We start from the raw sequence: 17,063 nt of genomic DNA, 5'->3' as shown, positions 1-17,063 counted from the left end.
GGGACGTCTTTATTGCCAAAGTGCAAGAGTCTAGAGCTTTCACAGAGAGATCCGGGTATGTTGCTTTCCCTGGACAATTGGAAGGCGGGGCACCGCCAGGCCAAGGGTCCCTGAGTGGGAATGGCAGTGAGGGCAGAGCGGTGGCCCCCTTCGGAGGTCAGCGCTGAAGAAGACACTGACAACCAGAGGCGGGCGCAACAGAGACAATCACCTTTTGCAGAAAAATTTTCCTTGCAGATTGCTGGAAACCTTAGCTCATTTACATTACGCGCCTGCCCCCTACAGGCGAGTGAGTTTGTGATCCCTTCCTAACCGTAATAGGCCCAGTGCCAGGAATGAATGAATGAATGAATGAATTTATACCCCCCCCTCAATTCCTGACACAGTACATCACACAAAGTATCAAACGTGTATTTGATTTCTAGAGAAACATGAATTAGATTGCTGTGAATATGGTGCGGATTTCACTTTAAACAAATACTGACACAGTGTTTAGTTCCCGTGTGCGGTTTGCTTTGCCGCCTTGGCTGGGCCACGTGGACCCCAAGGGGGCTCAAAATCCGGGTTCCCTTGAACACCAGCCCTTTACACTTTCCGTCCGATAGGGGGCGACAGTAACAACGAATAGAAGGAGAACAATAGTTAAAGGTGAAATACAGTCAACGTGCTTCATACAGCGACGCGGAGCCCATGGGGTCATTGTCAGGATGGGAACCACTTTTGTGGGGAGTGGGGGAGGGGGTATTTAAGATACTCCGAAAAGATAAATGCATTCAGATGGTTCAGGAATAGAATAGACTAAATGCAATGGCATATGGTGAAATCTCCCTTCTATCCCTTTCCGCCTGTGTCTGGCTCCCCACTCATTTCCACCATGGATATGACTTATTTTTCTCTTGTGTGCTCTCCCAAAGGCTTTTAAGCATGTCTAAACAAACAGAAACATCTATTTACATCCCCAACTTTACCCCACGAGGTAGCAACACCAAAGGGCGTGCTGAACATACTGCTCTCGACCTTGCTTTGTGTGCTCATGATGTATCCGGTAGAATGTTCCATATCAGACCACAGTGAAGGTCTCACCCCACCCCTGCCACGGTCCTCCTTGGCCGACCTTTGTCATAATCTATTCATCCAGTCCCCTATCGATGGATATACAGGTTACTCCTAATTCTTGCTACAGGAAATAAAGCAGTGAATAACCTTGAACAGATTTACACACATGTGCCCATGTCTGTAGCAGCGGGTGTGGCTGCACCTGCACAGGAGAATCATCTAGAGGGGACTTTGAACATCCTGGCCCCCTGGGCTGAACTTCAGATCAGCTGCATCAGAATCTCTGAGTGTAGAGCCAGGAAATCATGGTAACTCCAGGGTCCAGCTAGCCCTGTGCACCACTGATCTCTGGGGGAACGTGGTTGGTCAAGAGCACATAGACTTCTAAATCTGATGGATGTTGCCAATTGGCCTCTGTTGCGGGGTACGCCCACGGGCACTCCCACCAGCGTGACAGGGCGCGGGTCTTCCTAGCCTCCCCCCACAAAGCAGGCTTGTCAAACTTTGATCTCTGCCGACCTGTGCATTTATTTTGAAGAGATCCCTGCCCTGCCTTAATTTGGGCTGAAACAGGGCATGAGTTTGAGAGCCATTTGATCTCTCTGGTCGTGGCCTGTGCCTGTTTTTGTTTTTGTTTCTGTTGAGCTGGGCTTCTTTATATATCCGTACTTTTCACTGCTCTGTCTGTCGTTTTGACACTTTGCATGAGGCACTATGTGTTGATGTTGTTCCCTGAAGGAGATTTTTATACATATATGAATGTATCGTTGTTTTGTTTTAGCTTCTGGATTTTAAGCCATGCCTGAAAGACCTTTCCCAATCCAATACTTCTTCCCAAGAAAAATTGGATTATTCCCAATCAATCATGTGAGGCGTGGATCCACCTTTGAGTTTCTTTCCAGTGGTCAATTGTATCATTACCTTTATCAAGGAGTAAGATAGGAACTGCTTTGGGCTGCCCCAACCTGGAATTTGTTTTTCTTTTTAGAGCAACACGTTCTCTTTTTTTTCTCAAAATGTGATCCCACCACCCACCCATTTACCCACCCACTGATTGATTCTTTTTGTTTGCCACTGAGAATTTTATTGTTAATTGGACATTGTCCCTGACTTTTTAGGTTTCTATTTAGGATTTATTTTAACTACTTAATAACCAACCCAAATGACCTTTTATGCACCGTCTAACATGTTTGCTTACATGTATATTTCAGTTAAACGACAGACAAACCTACGATGCTAGTACTGTTATCATCCCAATTAGGGAATGTAATCTCAGACTTTTTGAGGCTTGCCTGACGGTCCACAGTTAGAAAGTGGCAGTGCCGTTTGCAATTCAAAAGCTCAGTCCCCAGAGTCTGGCCTTTTTACCTGCTTTAACACTGTTACTCGTCTTTGTGGAATGGCAGGGTGAGGAATGAATGAGTGAGTCAGCGAGGGAGTGAGGAAGACCGAATGAGTCAGCTCTTCAACTCAGAGGAACCCAAAGGAGGGAGATAACCAGAATACAAATAACCAGAACACAAAGTAAACAGTGATCCCATCCGCGTGTTGGAAGCCATCCACTTTCTATCCCCTCCTATTTGAGGGGCCTGGTTCCTTCCAGTCCCTCCGCACCTAGAAACCAAAGAGCCGATCGCGGGGTGGGGTCAGTCCCTTTGGCCGGCTCCATTCAGTCACCCACTGGGAGGTCCCCTTTGGAGGCCAGGAGGTCTGCAGCTCTGCAGCCTGGGGGTGGGGGAGGGGAGGGGAGGAGAGAGAGGCAAGGAGTGGGAGGGAAGAGAAGGGAGGAGGGGGAAGGGAGGAAGAGGAGAGAAAAGGAAGAAGGGGCAGATGGTGCAGATAATGGGGAGAGTTAAAAAGGAAGAGAGAAGGGGAAGAAAGGAAGGGAGCGGAGGTAAGAGAGGAGGGGGGTTGGGAAGTGGGAGGAGCGAGGAGGGGGAGGGGAGGAGAGCAGCAGGGAGGGAATGCGGAGGGCTCCCACAAGGAAGGGGAGGAGGGAGAAGGGAGAGGGAATACGGAAGGGTGAGGGGAGGGAGAAAGAGGGGCTGGGGAGGAGGAAGCGGGGTGGGGGGAGATGCAGGGGGTAGTGAAAGCACGGCCCGGGGCTTGGGAGGGAGAAGGGGGAGGGAGGAGCAGAAAGCCCCTCCTCCAGCCCCCGCCCGGAGTTGCGCAACCCGCCCGGACTGGGATTGGTCGTAGGCGAATCAAGACGCCCCGCCCCCGCGGCCCAGCGGCCAATGGCCGGAGGGGGGCGTGGCGGCGCGGCCTGGATCCCGGCGCGCGCCCCGTGCGCCCTCGGAGCCGCCGCCGCGCTCGCAGCTCGCAGCCCGCAGCCCGCAGCCCGCGCCGCCGCCGCCGCCGCCGCCGCCGCCGCCGCCGCCGCCGCCGCCCGCCCTCCGCGCGTCCCCGCCGCGCTCCGATCCCTGCGGCCGGCGCGGGGCGCGCTCGGTCGCTCCGGGCAGAGTGTCCCCGCTGCGGCCCTGCGGCGATGGCCACCAAGATCGACAAAGAGGCTTGCCGGGCGGCGTACAACCTGGTGCGCGACGACTGCTCGGCCGTCATCTGGTGAGGAACTTTCCATTGCTCTCCACGCCCCGCTCCCCGAGCTCGCGAGGGGGCCTGGTGCACCAAGCCGGGACGCGTGGAGGGTCCTCCCGTGCTGCCTCCCGCAGCCTTAACCCGGGACAGCGTGGAAAGCCAGCGCTGGTTCCTCCCTACCCAGAGCATCTTTTAGATTGTCCTGCTGCAAGCTGGGCACCTCGCTGCCACCATCGCTCATGTGTGTGTGTGTGTGTGTGTGTTTTCTTCTCCCAACCCAAAGGGTGACTTTTAAATACGACGGCTCCACCATTGTCCCCGGCGAGCAGGGCGCAGAGTATCAGGACTTCATCCAGCAGTGCACAGGTAGGGGACGCGCCTTCGGGGGGAATTGCTGATCTTTTGGGAAATGGTCCACGCGGGGAAGAGGAGCCACGGAGGCCGAGCTGGGAGGAGCCTGGCCACCCCCCACTGCGCCTCTGGGCTGGAGGAACCCGACTTGAGATTTTTAAAGCCTGGTGAAACGTGCTCCTCTTTGGACATCCAGACCAGCTAGGGGTGGCTCCCCGTCTCCTTTGCTTCTACAGTACCCTCTCCAGAAGAGAGGGCTCCTTTGCCCCCTGCGGGTCACTGCTTTTCCAGGGGCCAACTCAGTGTGGTGGTTCCAAAGTCGCCTTCGGCTCTTTCCACCTTCCCCTTTCATCAGTCAGTGAGCCAACATAAGAACAATCTGGAAGTTATCGCAGGAGAAAGAAACTAGCAGCTCTCTCCTCCCTTCTCTCAAGATCATTGTCAGCGTTTTGGTTATATGTGTGTTTTTCATTTGGAGAAAACAGAGCCAGATACGACAGGGTACACACCATCTATGATGAGTACAATCTCATTTACGTGAAATTGTAGAAAAGGCAAATCTAATCTGTGGTGGGAAAAGTCAGAAGAGTGGTCACATTTTGGGGTAGATAGTCACTGACTGGGGGCCACACGGAAGGCTGGGGGCTGTTGGACAAGTCTCGTATTTCCATCGGGGAGGTGATTACACAGGTGTGTGCATATGTAAGAAAGCATTGAGCAAAAATGCTGGTGATCTGTAAACTTTGCGCACTTCCCTGGGGGTGTGTTAAACCATTGAAAAAAAAGAACGCGTGGTGTCAAAAACCACCGACCCCTCAGTAGAGGCAGAAGGCTCAGCCTCTTTGGGACGAGGACCCTCAACAGCTGAGACTGGACAATGAACCCTTTCCCGATCTCTGGTCGCTCTCTTTGAAACAGATGTGCAAACAAAGACAGCCTGGCTTGTAGGTCAGAGCAGGAACCCCGGGCCAGCAGAGTGGGTTTGAATCACCCAGTGGCCACTTCCTGGCTGTGTGATTGGGGGCAAGTTACTTAACCTCTCGGGGCCCTGGTTTCCTTACCTGGAGTCTTCGAGGACTGTTGTGAGAATAACTGAGTCAACGTGTCTAAAATGCTCAGGGCAGTGCCTATACGAAACTGCACAGTCCTTTGTGAAATGAATAAAAAGTATAGCATTGTGCCACGAGATCACATGACCACGCCTCTCCTTAACCGTTTCCCTAACCAAACGCTATTTTGCATTTAGTTTAATTGAAGCAATGTTTATGAAGTGCCTGCTATGGGCTGGGTGGCCCTAAGGTTTGCTTTTGTTTTTGTTTTTTAACGATCTCCCAATTAAAAGGCCTCCCTGAGTGTTACCTCTAGATATCCATCCATCCACTGCTTTTGTAAAGGGTTGGTTTCTTTTCTTTCTTTTATTTTTTTTTAATGTTTTATTTATTTCTAGGAGAGAGAGAGAGAGAGATAGCTTGAGCAGGGGAGGGTCAGAGAGAGAGGGAGTCACAGACTGAAACAGGCTCCAGGCTCCGAGCTGGCAGTCAGCACAGAGCCCAACGCGGGGCTCGAACCCACGAACCGCGATATCGTGACCTAAGCGAAAGTCGGACACTTAACTGACGAAGCCACCCAGGCACCCCGGGTTGGTTTATTTTCTATTTTTTAAAAAATTTTTAAAATGTTTGTTTATTTTTAATATTTTTTTGGTTTTATTTATTTTTTGAGACAGAGAGAGGCAGAGCATGAGTGGGGGAGGGTCAGAGAGAGAGGGAGACACAGAATCTGAAACAGGCTCCAGGCTCTGAGCTGTCAGCACAGAGCCCGACGCGGGGCTCAAACCCACAAACTGTGTGATTCTGACCTGAGCCGAAGTCGGACGCTCAACCAACTGAGCCACCTGGGCGCCCCTAAAATGTTTGTTTATTTTTGAGAGAGAGACAGACAGAGCACCAACAGAGAGAAGGAGACACAGAATCTGAAGGAGGTTCCAGGCTCTGAACTGTCAGCACAGAGCCTGATGCGGGGCTCAAACTCACCAACAATGAGATCACGACTCGAGCCGAGTCGGACGCTCAACCGACTTCGCCACCCAGGCTCCCCAAGTAAAGGGTTGATTTAAAATATCAGATGCATAGGGCCCCCTTATGCGAGACTTGCTCTTGGGGCCCTGAGTTCAAGCCCCATGTCGGGTGTACAGATTACTTAAAAATAAAACCTATAATATCAGAGGTGTCAAATGCTGTTACAGCTCACATTGAATAAGGCACCTAGGGCCTCTTTCGGAGAGTCGGTGGGTCAGGATTTGAACCCAGGCCCCTGTCTCTCTACCACCCCTACCCTTCCTCCGCTGTGGTGAACGCTTTTGCAAGTCGAGTAAGTACAAACTCTTGGCCTTTCCCCAATCTGGTGAACAACTAGAAGATTCAGTAGGTTTTTTTTTTTTCCGCCTTGTGGGAGCTGAGGCTTTGACAGGCCAGCTTCTCCTGTCGCTGAACTCAGGAACAGACAACTGACAGTTTCTTTCCTCCCTTTGACCATCCATCACCTCCCCCCTCCCCCCATCAGACTGGGTCTTGCTTTTGAAGCTATTGTTCTCTCCGGCAAGTAGGAGAAGGTGACCCAGGGATGAAAGAGCATCCTATCAATAGAATAGACTCTGAACAGATGCTCACGGAAGGGCTTGGTGTGGTCAGACAACACTTCCTTCCTCCCCTGGGCCTTGCAAGGGTTTTACTGTGCGTCTTCCCCCAATGGTGGGGATGGGAGAAGGGAGTGCCTGGCGGGGGAACTAAAAATGCTTTTCCCTGCTGCTCGTTGATGTTATGAATGGGCTGTGGGATCCGAGGGCTCCGTCTGCTTTGGCTGGAAATCTGCCTGCCGTCCCCAGCCATCTGTTGGACAAATGTATAGATGAGCTACGACTGCCGTGTGCGCGCGCGTTCCTTTCAGAAAACTGCGGCCGTGTCCTCATGACCCAGCGACAAAGGACTCAGAACACCCACTGGTCGCTTTCTGTACGCAAGTCGCTGCACCTGGCATGCCTGGTCCCCGTGACTGAGATAGTCCTGTATGCCAAGGCCCAGCGCAGTTGAGTGACTTCCCGCCCTCACGGAGTTGGGACGTGGCAGAGCTGGCACTTGAACCCAGGCCGGCCGGCTCAAAGTCTCAAGGTTCTAGCCTCATCTCTCTAAGGAAGTGGGTTTAGATTTATTTTCTAAGCTTTATTTATTTAAGTAATCTCTACACCCCATGTGGGGCTTGAACTCACGGCCCCGAGATCAAGGGTTGCGCACTCTTCCGACAGAGCCGGCCAGGTGCCCTGGAAGTGGTCTAGATTCTCATTCTCGAGCCCTGAGGCTTCGGTTCCGTCAGGCCACACGCAGCTGTGTGCAGGGTACATCACTTACGTGATGCAGGGAGGGCTCCCTGTGGCCCCAGTTCCCAGGCAGGTGTCCCGTGAGCCCGAGGGGCCCCTGCCGTGAGGACAGGCTCTCACTCTGGCCCAGCCTTCCTCTTTCCAAACATCTAACAAGGTGCAAAGAGGACTTAGAAGCCGGAACCGGCCCTTGATCTCTCCCTGCAAAGGTGCTGGAGCACACGGAGGGGGCGGGGCGTTTCCTCCTGGGCTTTCTCTCCCCCCTGACAGCCCTCTTCTGGCATTTTCTCCGAACCACCCCTTCTTTCCCGGCCCTTTGCCCTCTGGCTGCTGCCTTCCTGCCTGTCCGACTTCTCTCTCTCTTCTCTCCTCGCCCCCAGGCCTGGCTTCTCCTTCGCTGCAGCTGTTTTCTGGAAGGTCGCTCCTTCCTGCTTCTGCTGGCGGGGCTCGGAGCTCCCTGTGCTCTGTGCTGGCTCCTCCGGTGCTAGATGCACCTGCCCCCCCCCCCCCACTCTACCCCCTCAGCTCTTGGCTTCTTGCCTCACACCTCAGTCCGTGTGAGATGTCCGCGAGCTCGCAGGTGCAGAGGGGGAACCTCATGCAGATCAGCTTAAGCAAAGTCAGTCTGTAGCTTCCATGGTTAGAGAGTCCGGGGAAGGCTGTCCAGACTCAACCTCCCCACCCCCTGCGGATCCCCGAGCTCTGCCTTTCTCCTTTATTGTCCTCCTTGGGGACGGGAGGACAGGCTCTCCTTGATACACCTGGCCACCGGCTTGCGGGCCTTGGGTGGAGCCCTCCCTGTGGGGGGAGGGGAGAGACCCCTTGCCCATGACTTCAGCGGAAGTTTCCAGACCGACACACTTTCCTTGCCCTGGCTGGGTTCATGTGTCCATCCTGGACCAGTCACTGGCTGGCATGGCCTGGCTCAGTGCCCACTCCTGGAGTCGGAGGTGGGTGGGTGGCAGCCCCACCTGAACCAGCAGCCGGACTCGGGGAGGGTGGCTTCTTAAGGGAAGAGTGGACAGTGTGTGTGTGTTTGGCTGCGGCGAGGGGGGCGGGAAGGACATGCTACTTCCAGATAAGGGCAAACAAACACGGGTCCGTCACCTCTCACTTCCCGTCCCTAAGGCCACAGTCTCTTAGCCCCGGATCTTTCTTGTCTTGTACCCATACCAGTCCCATTGCGGGAGCAACTCTTCCTAATGCCCATCTCTAACCAAGTCACTCTGCTGCTCCTTAACCCTCTCTGGCTCCCCCCTGCCCGTGGGATTCAGCACAGGCCGTCTGATGGGTGTCGCAGTGAGTTTGTCGCCACCCACAGCCACTGACCACGCCCTTCTTTGTGCACCTGCTGCCTGATACCTTCGGGCCTGTGAGTTTGGGGATTCCCTGTATCTCGGGTTCCTTTCCCCTCTCAGCCCCCAGCCGGCCTGGTGGGCTGTGTTCTTAATTTCAACAGCCCGGAGTTAGAAAATCTCTAGGGTCACATCCCGGCTGTGTCTCTTGCTTGCCGTGCAGCCTTGGGCAAGGACATCCCTTTCTCTGTGCCTCAGCTTTCTAGTCTGTGAAATGGGCATCCTCACTTCTGACAGTGACTGGGAGGGAGGGTTAGGTGAAATACCACATTTAAAACGAGAGCGTAGGCATTTAAAACAAGATGCACATTGGCTATTGTTACTTTTCATCGTTTTTATTCTCATAGCTCTCGTGAGGGCGTTGTGTTTTCTGTTCTGAAGCTCCCGGTGCACTTCCCAGCTTGGTGCCCAGTAGGCACGGAGCTCCAGATTAGCCCCAGCGGGCATTCAACCCCAGGGCGGTGCGACGTGCCTTAGACTGCTCGTCTGGGTCTGCGTGCACTAGTGCTGAGGACAAAAGCACCTACTGCATAAGTGATGGTTAGCACAGTGGTTCAAGGCTTAGGCTGGATCGGGTGGCCTGGGGTTCGGGTCGAGCCAGTCATGTGACCTGAGCAGGTGAGTGACCCACCTGCTCACGCTTTGCTGTCATATGGTCCTTAGGAGGATTAAGGAAGCAACTCACAGGGAAATTCCTTAAATGTTAATTACGGTGATTGTCATCCCCTTGGTGGGAATCCATTGGAAGTAGAGTGTATGGTCTGAGAGCGCCTGAGAGCTGGGCGGGTAAGGACGCGATGGGCAGGCAATGGGTACCCGGCTGTGCTGGAGGCCGCGGTGCCCCCTCCCCCCCCCCCGCCCGACAGCCTTGGGGAGCCAGGCTGAGTGCATCTGTGATCTCTGATCACAGCAGAAAGGGCTTGCAGATCTCATACCCATGATGATCAGTGGCTCAAGCTGTCTATGAAATCAACTGTGTTTGTGCGTTTTGTAAGTGCAAAAGTTCCTGGTAGAATATTGAGAAAGCAAGACAAGGCAAAGAAGAGTTTTATACACTTTTTTACAGTTTTATCACTCAGAAGTTTGTTCATTAGTTTGTGTGTCTTTCCTTGCATCCGTCCATCCTTCCTTCTTTCTCTGCTTCCCTCCTTCCTTCCTTCTTTCCTTCCTTCCTTTCTTTCCTTCCTCCCCCCTTCTCCCCCCTCCCATGTCTGTGAGTGGCTCCTCTGCAGGGTCCATTCTGGGCACTGAGGATAAATATAGAAACAGAGAAGGTCCCTGTCCTCAGGGAGCTGATGTTTCATTGTCATCGCCCAGCCTTTAAAATGGCTACATAATGTTCCCTCATATAAATGTAACATTGTGGAACCAATTCTCTGTTGATGGACCCCAAAGCACTCTGATGCAAGCCATTTTATTTTGGAAAGGATCCAAGCACCTGGGAATGGATCTAGTTTTCTGTGGGTACCTATTTTAGAGCTGATCCAATCGGTGAGCACTGATGGTCAAGCCAGAGTATCTTGCCTTGACTCGTAGCCTTGATGTGCTGTGTGACCTTCGGCCGGACTCCCAGACTTTGTTTCCCCCTCAGTAAGATGGGGGCAATGATCGCAGCTTTGTTGTGAGAATAAATGGACGCAATACATGTAAAGCAGCACATGGTATGGAGTCAGTGCTCCAAACTGTGGTTGTTTGTCATGTAGAGCCTTCTTGAAAGGTGTTACACATTGATGGATAAGTTGAAATAAACTTGATGTGTGGGGTGGGTACCCAAAAAGGTGCATTCTTGGAGGTCAGTGTCCACACGAAGCTTGATTGGGGTACATGCCCTGTGATGTTGGCCAGATGATGGTCTGGGTGCAGATGATATTCCCGTGATGCTTTGTTGAGCCTGGAGTCTTCGGCTCAGAACATCACTCACAGCGAAAAGAGGGGTTTGATATTTTTGCCCATCCTCGGACATCCCATCCTTGGGGTGGGTGGCTTTTCTCATTTCATAGTAATCCCGCTCTGCCGCTGTAGTTCTATGAAAGTGACTTGACTCCCCACTGCCTCACTGGGAAGACATTGGCCAATCAGAGTAAGTCCTCTGTTGACTGACTGGTTCAGGGTTGGGCCCTGGGACTCGAGTCGAGCCAATCAGCTCCATCCCTGAAACTTTGGACAGAGTTGCCGTGAGGGCCCTTTTTCTCTGGGATTAAGACCTGTTAACATAGTGAAGGCCTGGAACTTTCGGGGCCCGTGCACCATGTGGGGACTCCGGAGCAGAGCCAGAGGTGGAAAGTGGGGCCTAGAGGGCATGGCTTGAACTTTCAGGTCCACCTACGCCTGGAGCTCTCTTCTGAGGCCCTTTGCTTCCAGGGCCCAGTTAAATTTCTTTTTCTTAAGCCAAATTCAGTAGGTTCTTTATCATTTCCACCTAAAAGAGCCACGGACATAGCCCCCCGGGGAAGGTTGGTAGGGCAGACCCAGGGAGGAGAATCGAGACCGCACAAGGAATACAAAGCTCTCATGTGAGGATTAATTTAAGAATCCGGGCATATTTAGCTTGGAGAGGCACCTCACGGGACTTGAGTGTGGTCTTCAGTGTTTGAGGGGCTGCCATGTGCTGCCTGTGTACTTCTTCAGTGTTCCCACCCACACCCCAACCCCACGTGGTAAAAGACCAGACAGCAGGAATTTCAGGAATCCAGGGATGGATTTTAGGTTCACCTGAGGAAGGACTGTCCTCACATTAGAACGGGCTGTCACTGAAGGTAGTGAGCCCCCCATTGTGGGAGGTATGTCAGGAGCAGGTGCCTGACCACCTGGCAGAGATGTGGTTTAAAAAAAATTTTTTTTAATGTTTATTTTTGAGAGAGAGAGACTGATAGAGTGCAAGTGAGGGAGGGGCAGAGAGAGAGGGAGACACGGAATCCAAAGCAGGCTCCACGCTCTGAGCTGTCAGCACAGAGCCCGACGTGGGGCTTGAACCCATGAACCGCAAGATCATGACCTGAGCCCAAGTTGGACGCTTAACCGACTGAGCCACGCAGGCACCCCGGCAGAGATGTTTAAAAAAGCGTTTGAAAGGGGCCATCCGTGACCATGCCCTCTCCTTCTCTGGTCTGTTCTGCTCCCAGGAATGCATTAGTATAGGCCCAGGAGGCTCAGCCCTGCCAGGGGCTGGGAGTGGCAGTCGGGTGGTTTCTAAGGAAAACGGGTGTGTTTACTGTTAGAGAAAATATAATGTGTTCTGATACTTGTTCAAGAACAGTAAGGCAGACTGTATTCAGGGGGGCTGTGTGACAGGTGTGGGGACCATTACTGTGGGGGTCGCAGTAGGGGAGAGAGATCAGGCTCAGTTCTGAATAGAAGAAAAAGTACGGATTTATACTCAAGAAGCAGGGTGAAGGTCAGTGAATGGACAGTTACCAAGAGAAAGTGCCAGCGCCGAGGGGGATTCTGACCTGAATGGACCCAGGATTCTTGCTGTGGGCAGACCTGGTGACCACGCATCATCCAGGGCGGGGGGGGGGAGTGAGTGAGGGGGAGGATGGAGCATAAGGAGCCCAGTCAGATGCAGAGGATGCCCCGATGTGGAGAGTGGGCGATTCTGGCCGAACCGACTTAGCAGGATTCTTGCTGAAACTGGGAAATGCACAGACGAACACAGGAATCCGGAAGCTGAGAGCTGGGTGAATAAGAGTCCTGGAGGCCAGGTTAGAGTTTGGTCAAGGACAGAAGCTTTGCTGTTGCCAAAAGAAAGCGGGTGGGGTGCGAATAGACAGATACCGTTGTCTGTGGCCTCTGCGTGCCACAGCTGTACAACACACGTACAATTGGCAGTCACGTTATCGTGCCGTTCTGCACTTGAATGTCCTCCCCCGCACCCCGCCCTTGTTATTCATACACATAAGAGATTCCAGAAATTTGAGTGAGAAGGTCAGGAGAGAAATGCCTAGTGGGTCTATGGGAACAGCAGTTCAAAAGGAAGCTTTGACCTGCACCAATGCTGTGAATGTCGTAAAGCGCTAAGCAGTCTGTCCGCGCATTCAACGAACGCTAATGGAGCGCCTCCTTTGTTCCAGAGACAATGTTGGCTTATGATTTTTTGGTGGCACTTTGAAGGCTAGTGAGCCATTACCTGCACGGTTGTCTGCACTCTCCAGGGTCTCGTTGCTTTCTTTCCCCACGCGGCTGTTGCTGAGTGCTTTTGAGCCGCGTTGCCTTGTTTCTCTGTGTCCTAAGATGCGTGGGCACGTTTGTGGTGGCTCGTTCGGATTGCCCTTTCAGTGATATCGGTGCTCGCTTTTGAGTTTGTGGCCTTCCGCCTTCCATGGGAAGGCTGGTACCTGCCTAGTAAGTAGGGCGTCCGTGGTTCAGAAGGGGTCTTAGTTAATTAAACCAAACTGAGTTTTTGTTCCTCGAAAACCGCTGGGAGGTAATGCAGACTTTTAAAGTGCTGCTTGTGGTTGGAATAGGTGCTCCCTCCACACCCTCATCTTCCATCATTTCTCCACCGTGTTGCATTCTGGGGCGTGGGACCCCACGCGTAGGTCTTTGGTAATCTGGTTACCAAAGTTAGCAGCCATTTCTTTATCATGTCCACGCATGTCCACATCATGTTCTCTCAGCATTTGTCGGTGAGCACGACTCACTGAAAAAACACTTTTCCTTCCCCCTGTTTCCCCCTGAGAATACACATACTTCTCCTTTTATGTCTCTCGTCTCCTGTTCTCACTTCCTGCTCCTGTTTCTCTCTTCCCTTCTTGCCCCACGAGTGTGGGTGTTTCCCAGGGCCCCACCCCTTGACCATTACTTTTCCTTCTCCGGAACGTGGTGAGCGCCTGCCGTGCGCCACGCCCTTTGCCGAGGGAGCTCATGGCCCAGGCCAGAGATGGCATCAACTCCCCTCCCCCTTAGAACATTTGGTGGCTTTTGCCCATAAGGTCCAAACGCTTAGCGGTGACACAGAATACCCCTATGAGCCCTCTCAGTGTGTGTCCCAATGCAGAGGGTTCTGCCCTCACGGATGCTCAAATGCCAGGCTCCGTGTGGACACTTGCACATATTAACACAGATACTGTTTCTTATCCACGAAGGATGTGGATGTAATGAGCAAGTAGCAGTTTTCCCATTTTACTGATGGGAAATCTGACCATTTCCTTAGAGAGTCAAAAGCCGCTTGCTTGAGATGGAAGAGTAAGTGGACTTGGAACCCAGATCTGGGTCCAAGGTTCCTGGCTCTCCCCCGCCCTGCCCCCCACTGTGCTGCCCTGCCCTCCCCCTTTCTTGTGGCCGTGGACAGTCTTCCCCGTTGTGCACTGTGCTCATCCGCTTTGCCTTCCCGGAGGACGTCGATCCACCTGTCAAGGCCAGTGTAAATGTCCCCTCCTTGCCTCTGGGATGCGCACCACATTGTGCAGGGGGGAGGTGTGCCTGTTTCTTCGGCTCCTTGGCAAGGGCCTGGGGAGAGCGACCCTGGCTCTGGTGGTGGCCTCCTTGGTGAGGAACCCCCCCCCCCCCCCCCCGCCCCGCCATGGTTAGCCAGCCCCAATCTCTTTTCCTTACACGGGCCCAAGTCATGGTCTGCTGCACTCTACGGTTTCTCATGTCGAACCCACATGAGCACGGCTGTCCTCCGACCCGCCTGTGGGAGGCTGAGCTCCTCGGGGCAGAATCGGGTCTGTTCTGTTCCCTGCTGTACCGTCAGCACCTGAACAGTGTCTGGCTTTCTCACCTGCTGCTTGTGTGGATGAACGAGTGACCGTCCCTTAAGAGGCTTGAGAGCTGAGCTGGCCCCCAGAAGGCACACTGTGGCCCTCCCGATGTCACAGCCCGGTGGCCCGTATGGCCATCTGCAGGTGCCAGGGCTCCCTAGCCACTGCCTCTGCCCCCGCTGGCCTCTGGACAGGGTTTCCTGCCCCAGGGCCCGAGCGTGGCTGCATTCCTCGCTCACCTACTTTTCTGTGTTGGGCTTTTCAGATTCAGCTCAGTGGCCTCAGCAGGGTCAGGTCCCCCGAGGCCTAGGTCTGACCTGCTGGCGGGGCTATGCCCTCCGCATTTTGTGTTTTATTTCATCAGCGCATTTTGAAATCAACCTGCCTTACATCCTGATTCAGTCCTGGACTTAGTTTATGGTCATCTATCTCATTCCCGTCATTTTCCTCCTGTAACAAATCCCTACAACCCGAGTGGCTTGAAATAACATAATTTTATCATCCTATAGTTCTGGAGGTCCGGAGTCCAAACTCTGTCTCATCGGGGCAAATTCAAGGTGTAGACACCTTCTCTCCGGAGGCTCCGCGGGAGAGTCCATGTCCTGGCCTTTTCCGGCTCCTGGAGACGCCTGTGTTCTTTGACTTGTGGCCCCTCTTTCCTCCACTTTCAAGGCCAACGAGAGTGGTTCCCGTCCTTCTCAAGCCACCCTCTGGTTCTGATTCTTCGCCGTTTGCGGATGCTCCTGATTACACGGGGCCCACCTGGATCATCCAGGGCGCTCCCCCATCCGGAGCCTTAACAATCACTGCAAAGGCCCTTCCGCTGCGTCTGATGGTGAAGCCATAGGTTGGGAGGTACAGACGCAGACATCTCTGAGGGCTGCTGTTTTCCCAGCCACCGTGATCTAATGATTTCATTCCATCTCCACTGTGGCCCGGTGTGGTCGGCCGCACTATAATTCCCACTCCATAGACGGGAAAACAGGCTCAGAGATGGGAAGGCACGGGCCCGAGGTTGCACAGAGGCCCCGCTCTGTTCCTGGCGCCTGCGTTCCTGGCTGCCCCTCCTGACAGCCTGCTGCTTCCCTACGCTTGCAACTGAAATTCTTTTAAAACAAGCTCTTTTGGGGCGGGGGGCGGGGGGCCAGTCACCTGGGTGGCTCAGCTGGTTAAGTGTCTGACTTTGGCTCAGGTCATGATCGCAGGGCACGTGAGTCCAAGGCCCGCATCGGGCTCTGTGCTGACAGCTCAGAGCCTGGAGCTGCTTTGGGTTCTGTGTCTCCCTCTCTCTCCGCCCCTCCCCCACTCATGCGTGCTCTCTCTCTCTCAAAAATAAACATTAAAAGAAATCTCTCTTAAGGAAAAAAAAGCCTTTTCCTCCCTCCCCCCCACCCCCGGTTTTACAGACATCACTGTCGTTGTGAGGTGCACAGCACCGTGGGTTGGCTTCTGTGGATCACCACGGGGGGGGGTTTCGTGGACATCCGCCGTCTGATAGAGGTACGATACAGAGAAAGAAAAGGCATTTCTCTTTGTGATCACAACGCCAGGATCCACGCTCCTAATAGCTTTCCACAAGCTCTTTTCTGGAACGCTAGGGGACAGACCGAAGGCCCGTGTCTCTGGCTTGTGGCACATGAGTGGGAATTCGCAGCTCAGAGGTAATTTTTCCGCTTTCCTGGAAGTGGGAAACCTGTGACGGCCTCCGAGGAGCAAGTCCGTAGTTCAGATGCCTCTATGCTGCCCAGGGTAGGGTTCTGACTTTACTCCTTTTGTCTGAAAGGATGTTCCGGGGAGGTCATCTGCTCTGACCCGGAAGTAGTTTTCATCCCTTTTTTTTTTTTTTTTTTGGCTATAATTCTACCCCAACGGGAATGTATTGGTCATGATTTGCAAATAAAAGGCAGCTGCCGCCGCGAGCAGGCCAGGGCGCCCTCTGGGTCAGGCTGGGAGGAGGACTGAGGGAGGACAGAGAAGGGCCAGGTCCTGTCCCCCCCCCTCCCCCCCCCCCCAGCGAGCTCCCTTCGCCCCCGCCCAGCAGAGGAGGGCCTGCGTTCAGTCCCCGAGCCTCGCAGCCCTGAACGGGATGCCACTTGCCCTGTCCTCGATTTAGCAAAACCTACTGCCATGTGTCTGATTCTGAGAAAATAGCTTACTCTCTCCTTCGGTGGCTTGTCTTTACTCTCTCATCCAACAAATATAGACCGAGGACTTACTGAATGCCAGCCGCTCTGGGCGTAAGGGATGTAAGTCACAGAGCTTGCGTTGTTTTGGGAGCGGGGGAGACAGATAACAGACAGGCTGGCAAATTGGGTCACTCTTGAATGCCATAAAGAGAATAACATGAAGCAGTGGCCTGGAGACGGACGGCAGGGGGGCCTGGCGGTCACAGGTGGCCTAGAGAGGAGGTGACGCCGAGCCAAGCCTGATGGGAAGGGGGTAGACACTCGGGGACCTGGGTGAGGAATGAGCCCAGCAAAAAAGAAGGCACTCAGATCATCCATCTGATAATAGCCTCGCGTCCAGAATATATAAAGAGTTCTTATAACTCAACAATAACAAGAAAACCCAATAAAAATGGGCAAGGGATCTGAACAGCCACTTCTCCCAAGAAGACATACGGATGGCTAATAAGGACAGGAAAAGACGCCTGACATCATTCTTGATTAGGGAAATGCAGATCAAACC

General features: G+C 53.3%; 1 protein-coding gene across 1 annotated transcript in view; it reads left to right on the top strand.

The window, feature by feature from the left end:
• The first annotated feature begins 3,424 nt into the window (after positions 1-3,424).
• Positions 3,425-17,063, top strand: part of COTL1 (coactosin like F-actin binding protein 1) — a 40,286-nt gene continuing 26,647 nt past the window's right edge. Inside the window, exons 1-2 of the mRNA XM_039226686.1 lie at positions 3,425-3,621; positions 3,878-3,960. Of these exons, the coding sequence (XP_039082617.1) occupies positions 3,545-3,621; positions 3,878-3,960 (160 nt within the window). The 5' untranslated portion in view covers positions 3,425-3,544. The remainder of the gene's footprint in view (positions 3,622-3,877; positions 3,961-17,063) is intronic.

The sequence above is a fragment of the Hyaena hyaena genome, unplaced genomic scaffold, assembly GCF_003009895.1.
Source record: "Hyaena hyaena isolate Hyena2069 unplaced genomic scaffold, ASM300989v1 scaffold_1, whole genome shotgun sequence".
Classification (NCBI taxonomy): Eukaryota; Metazoa; Chordata; class Mammalia; order Carnivora; family Hyaenidae; genus Hyaena; species Hyaena hyaena.
Note: the sequence above shows the minus strand (reverse complement) of the source record. Positions and strands in the feature narration are given on the sequence as shown.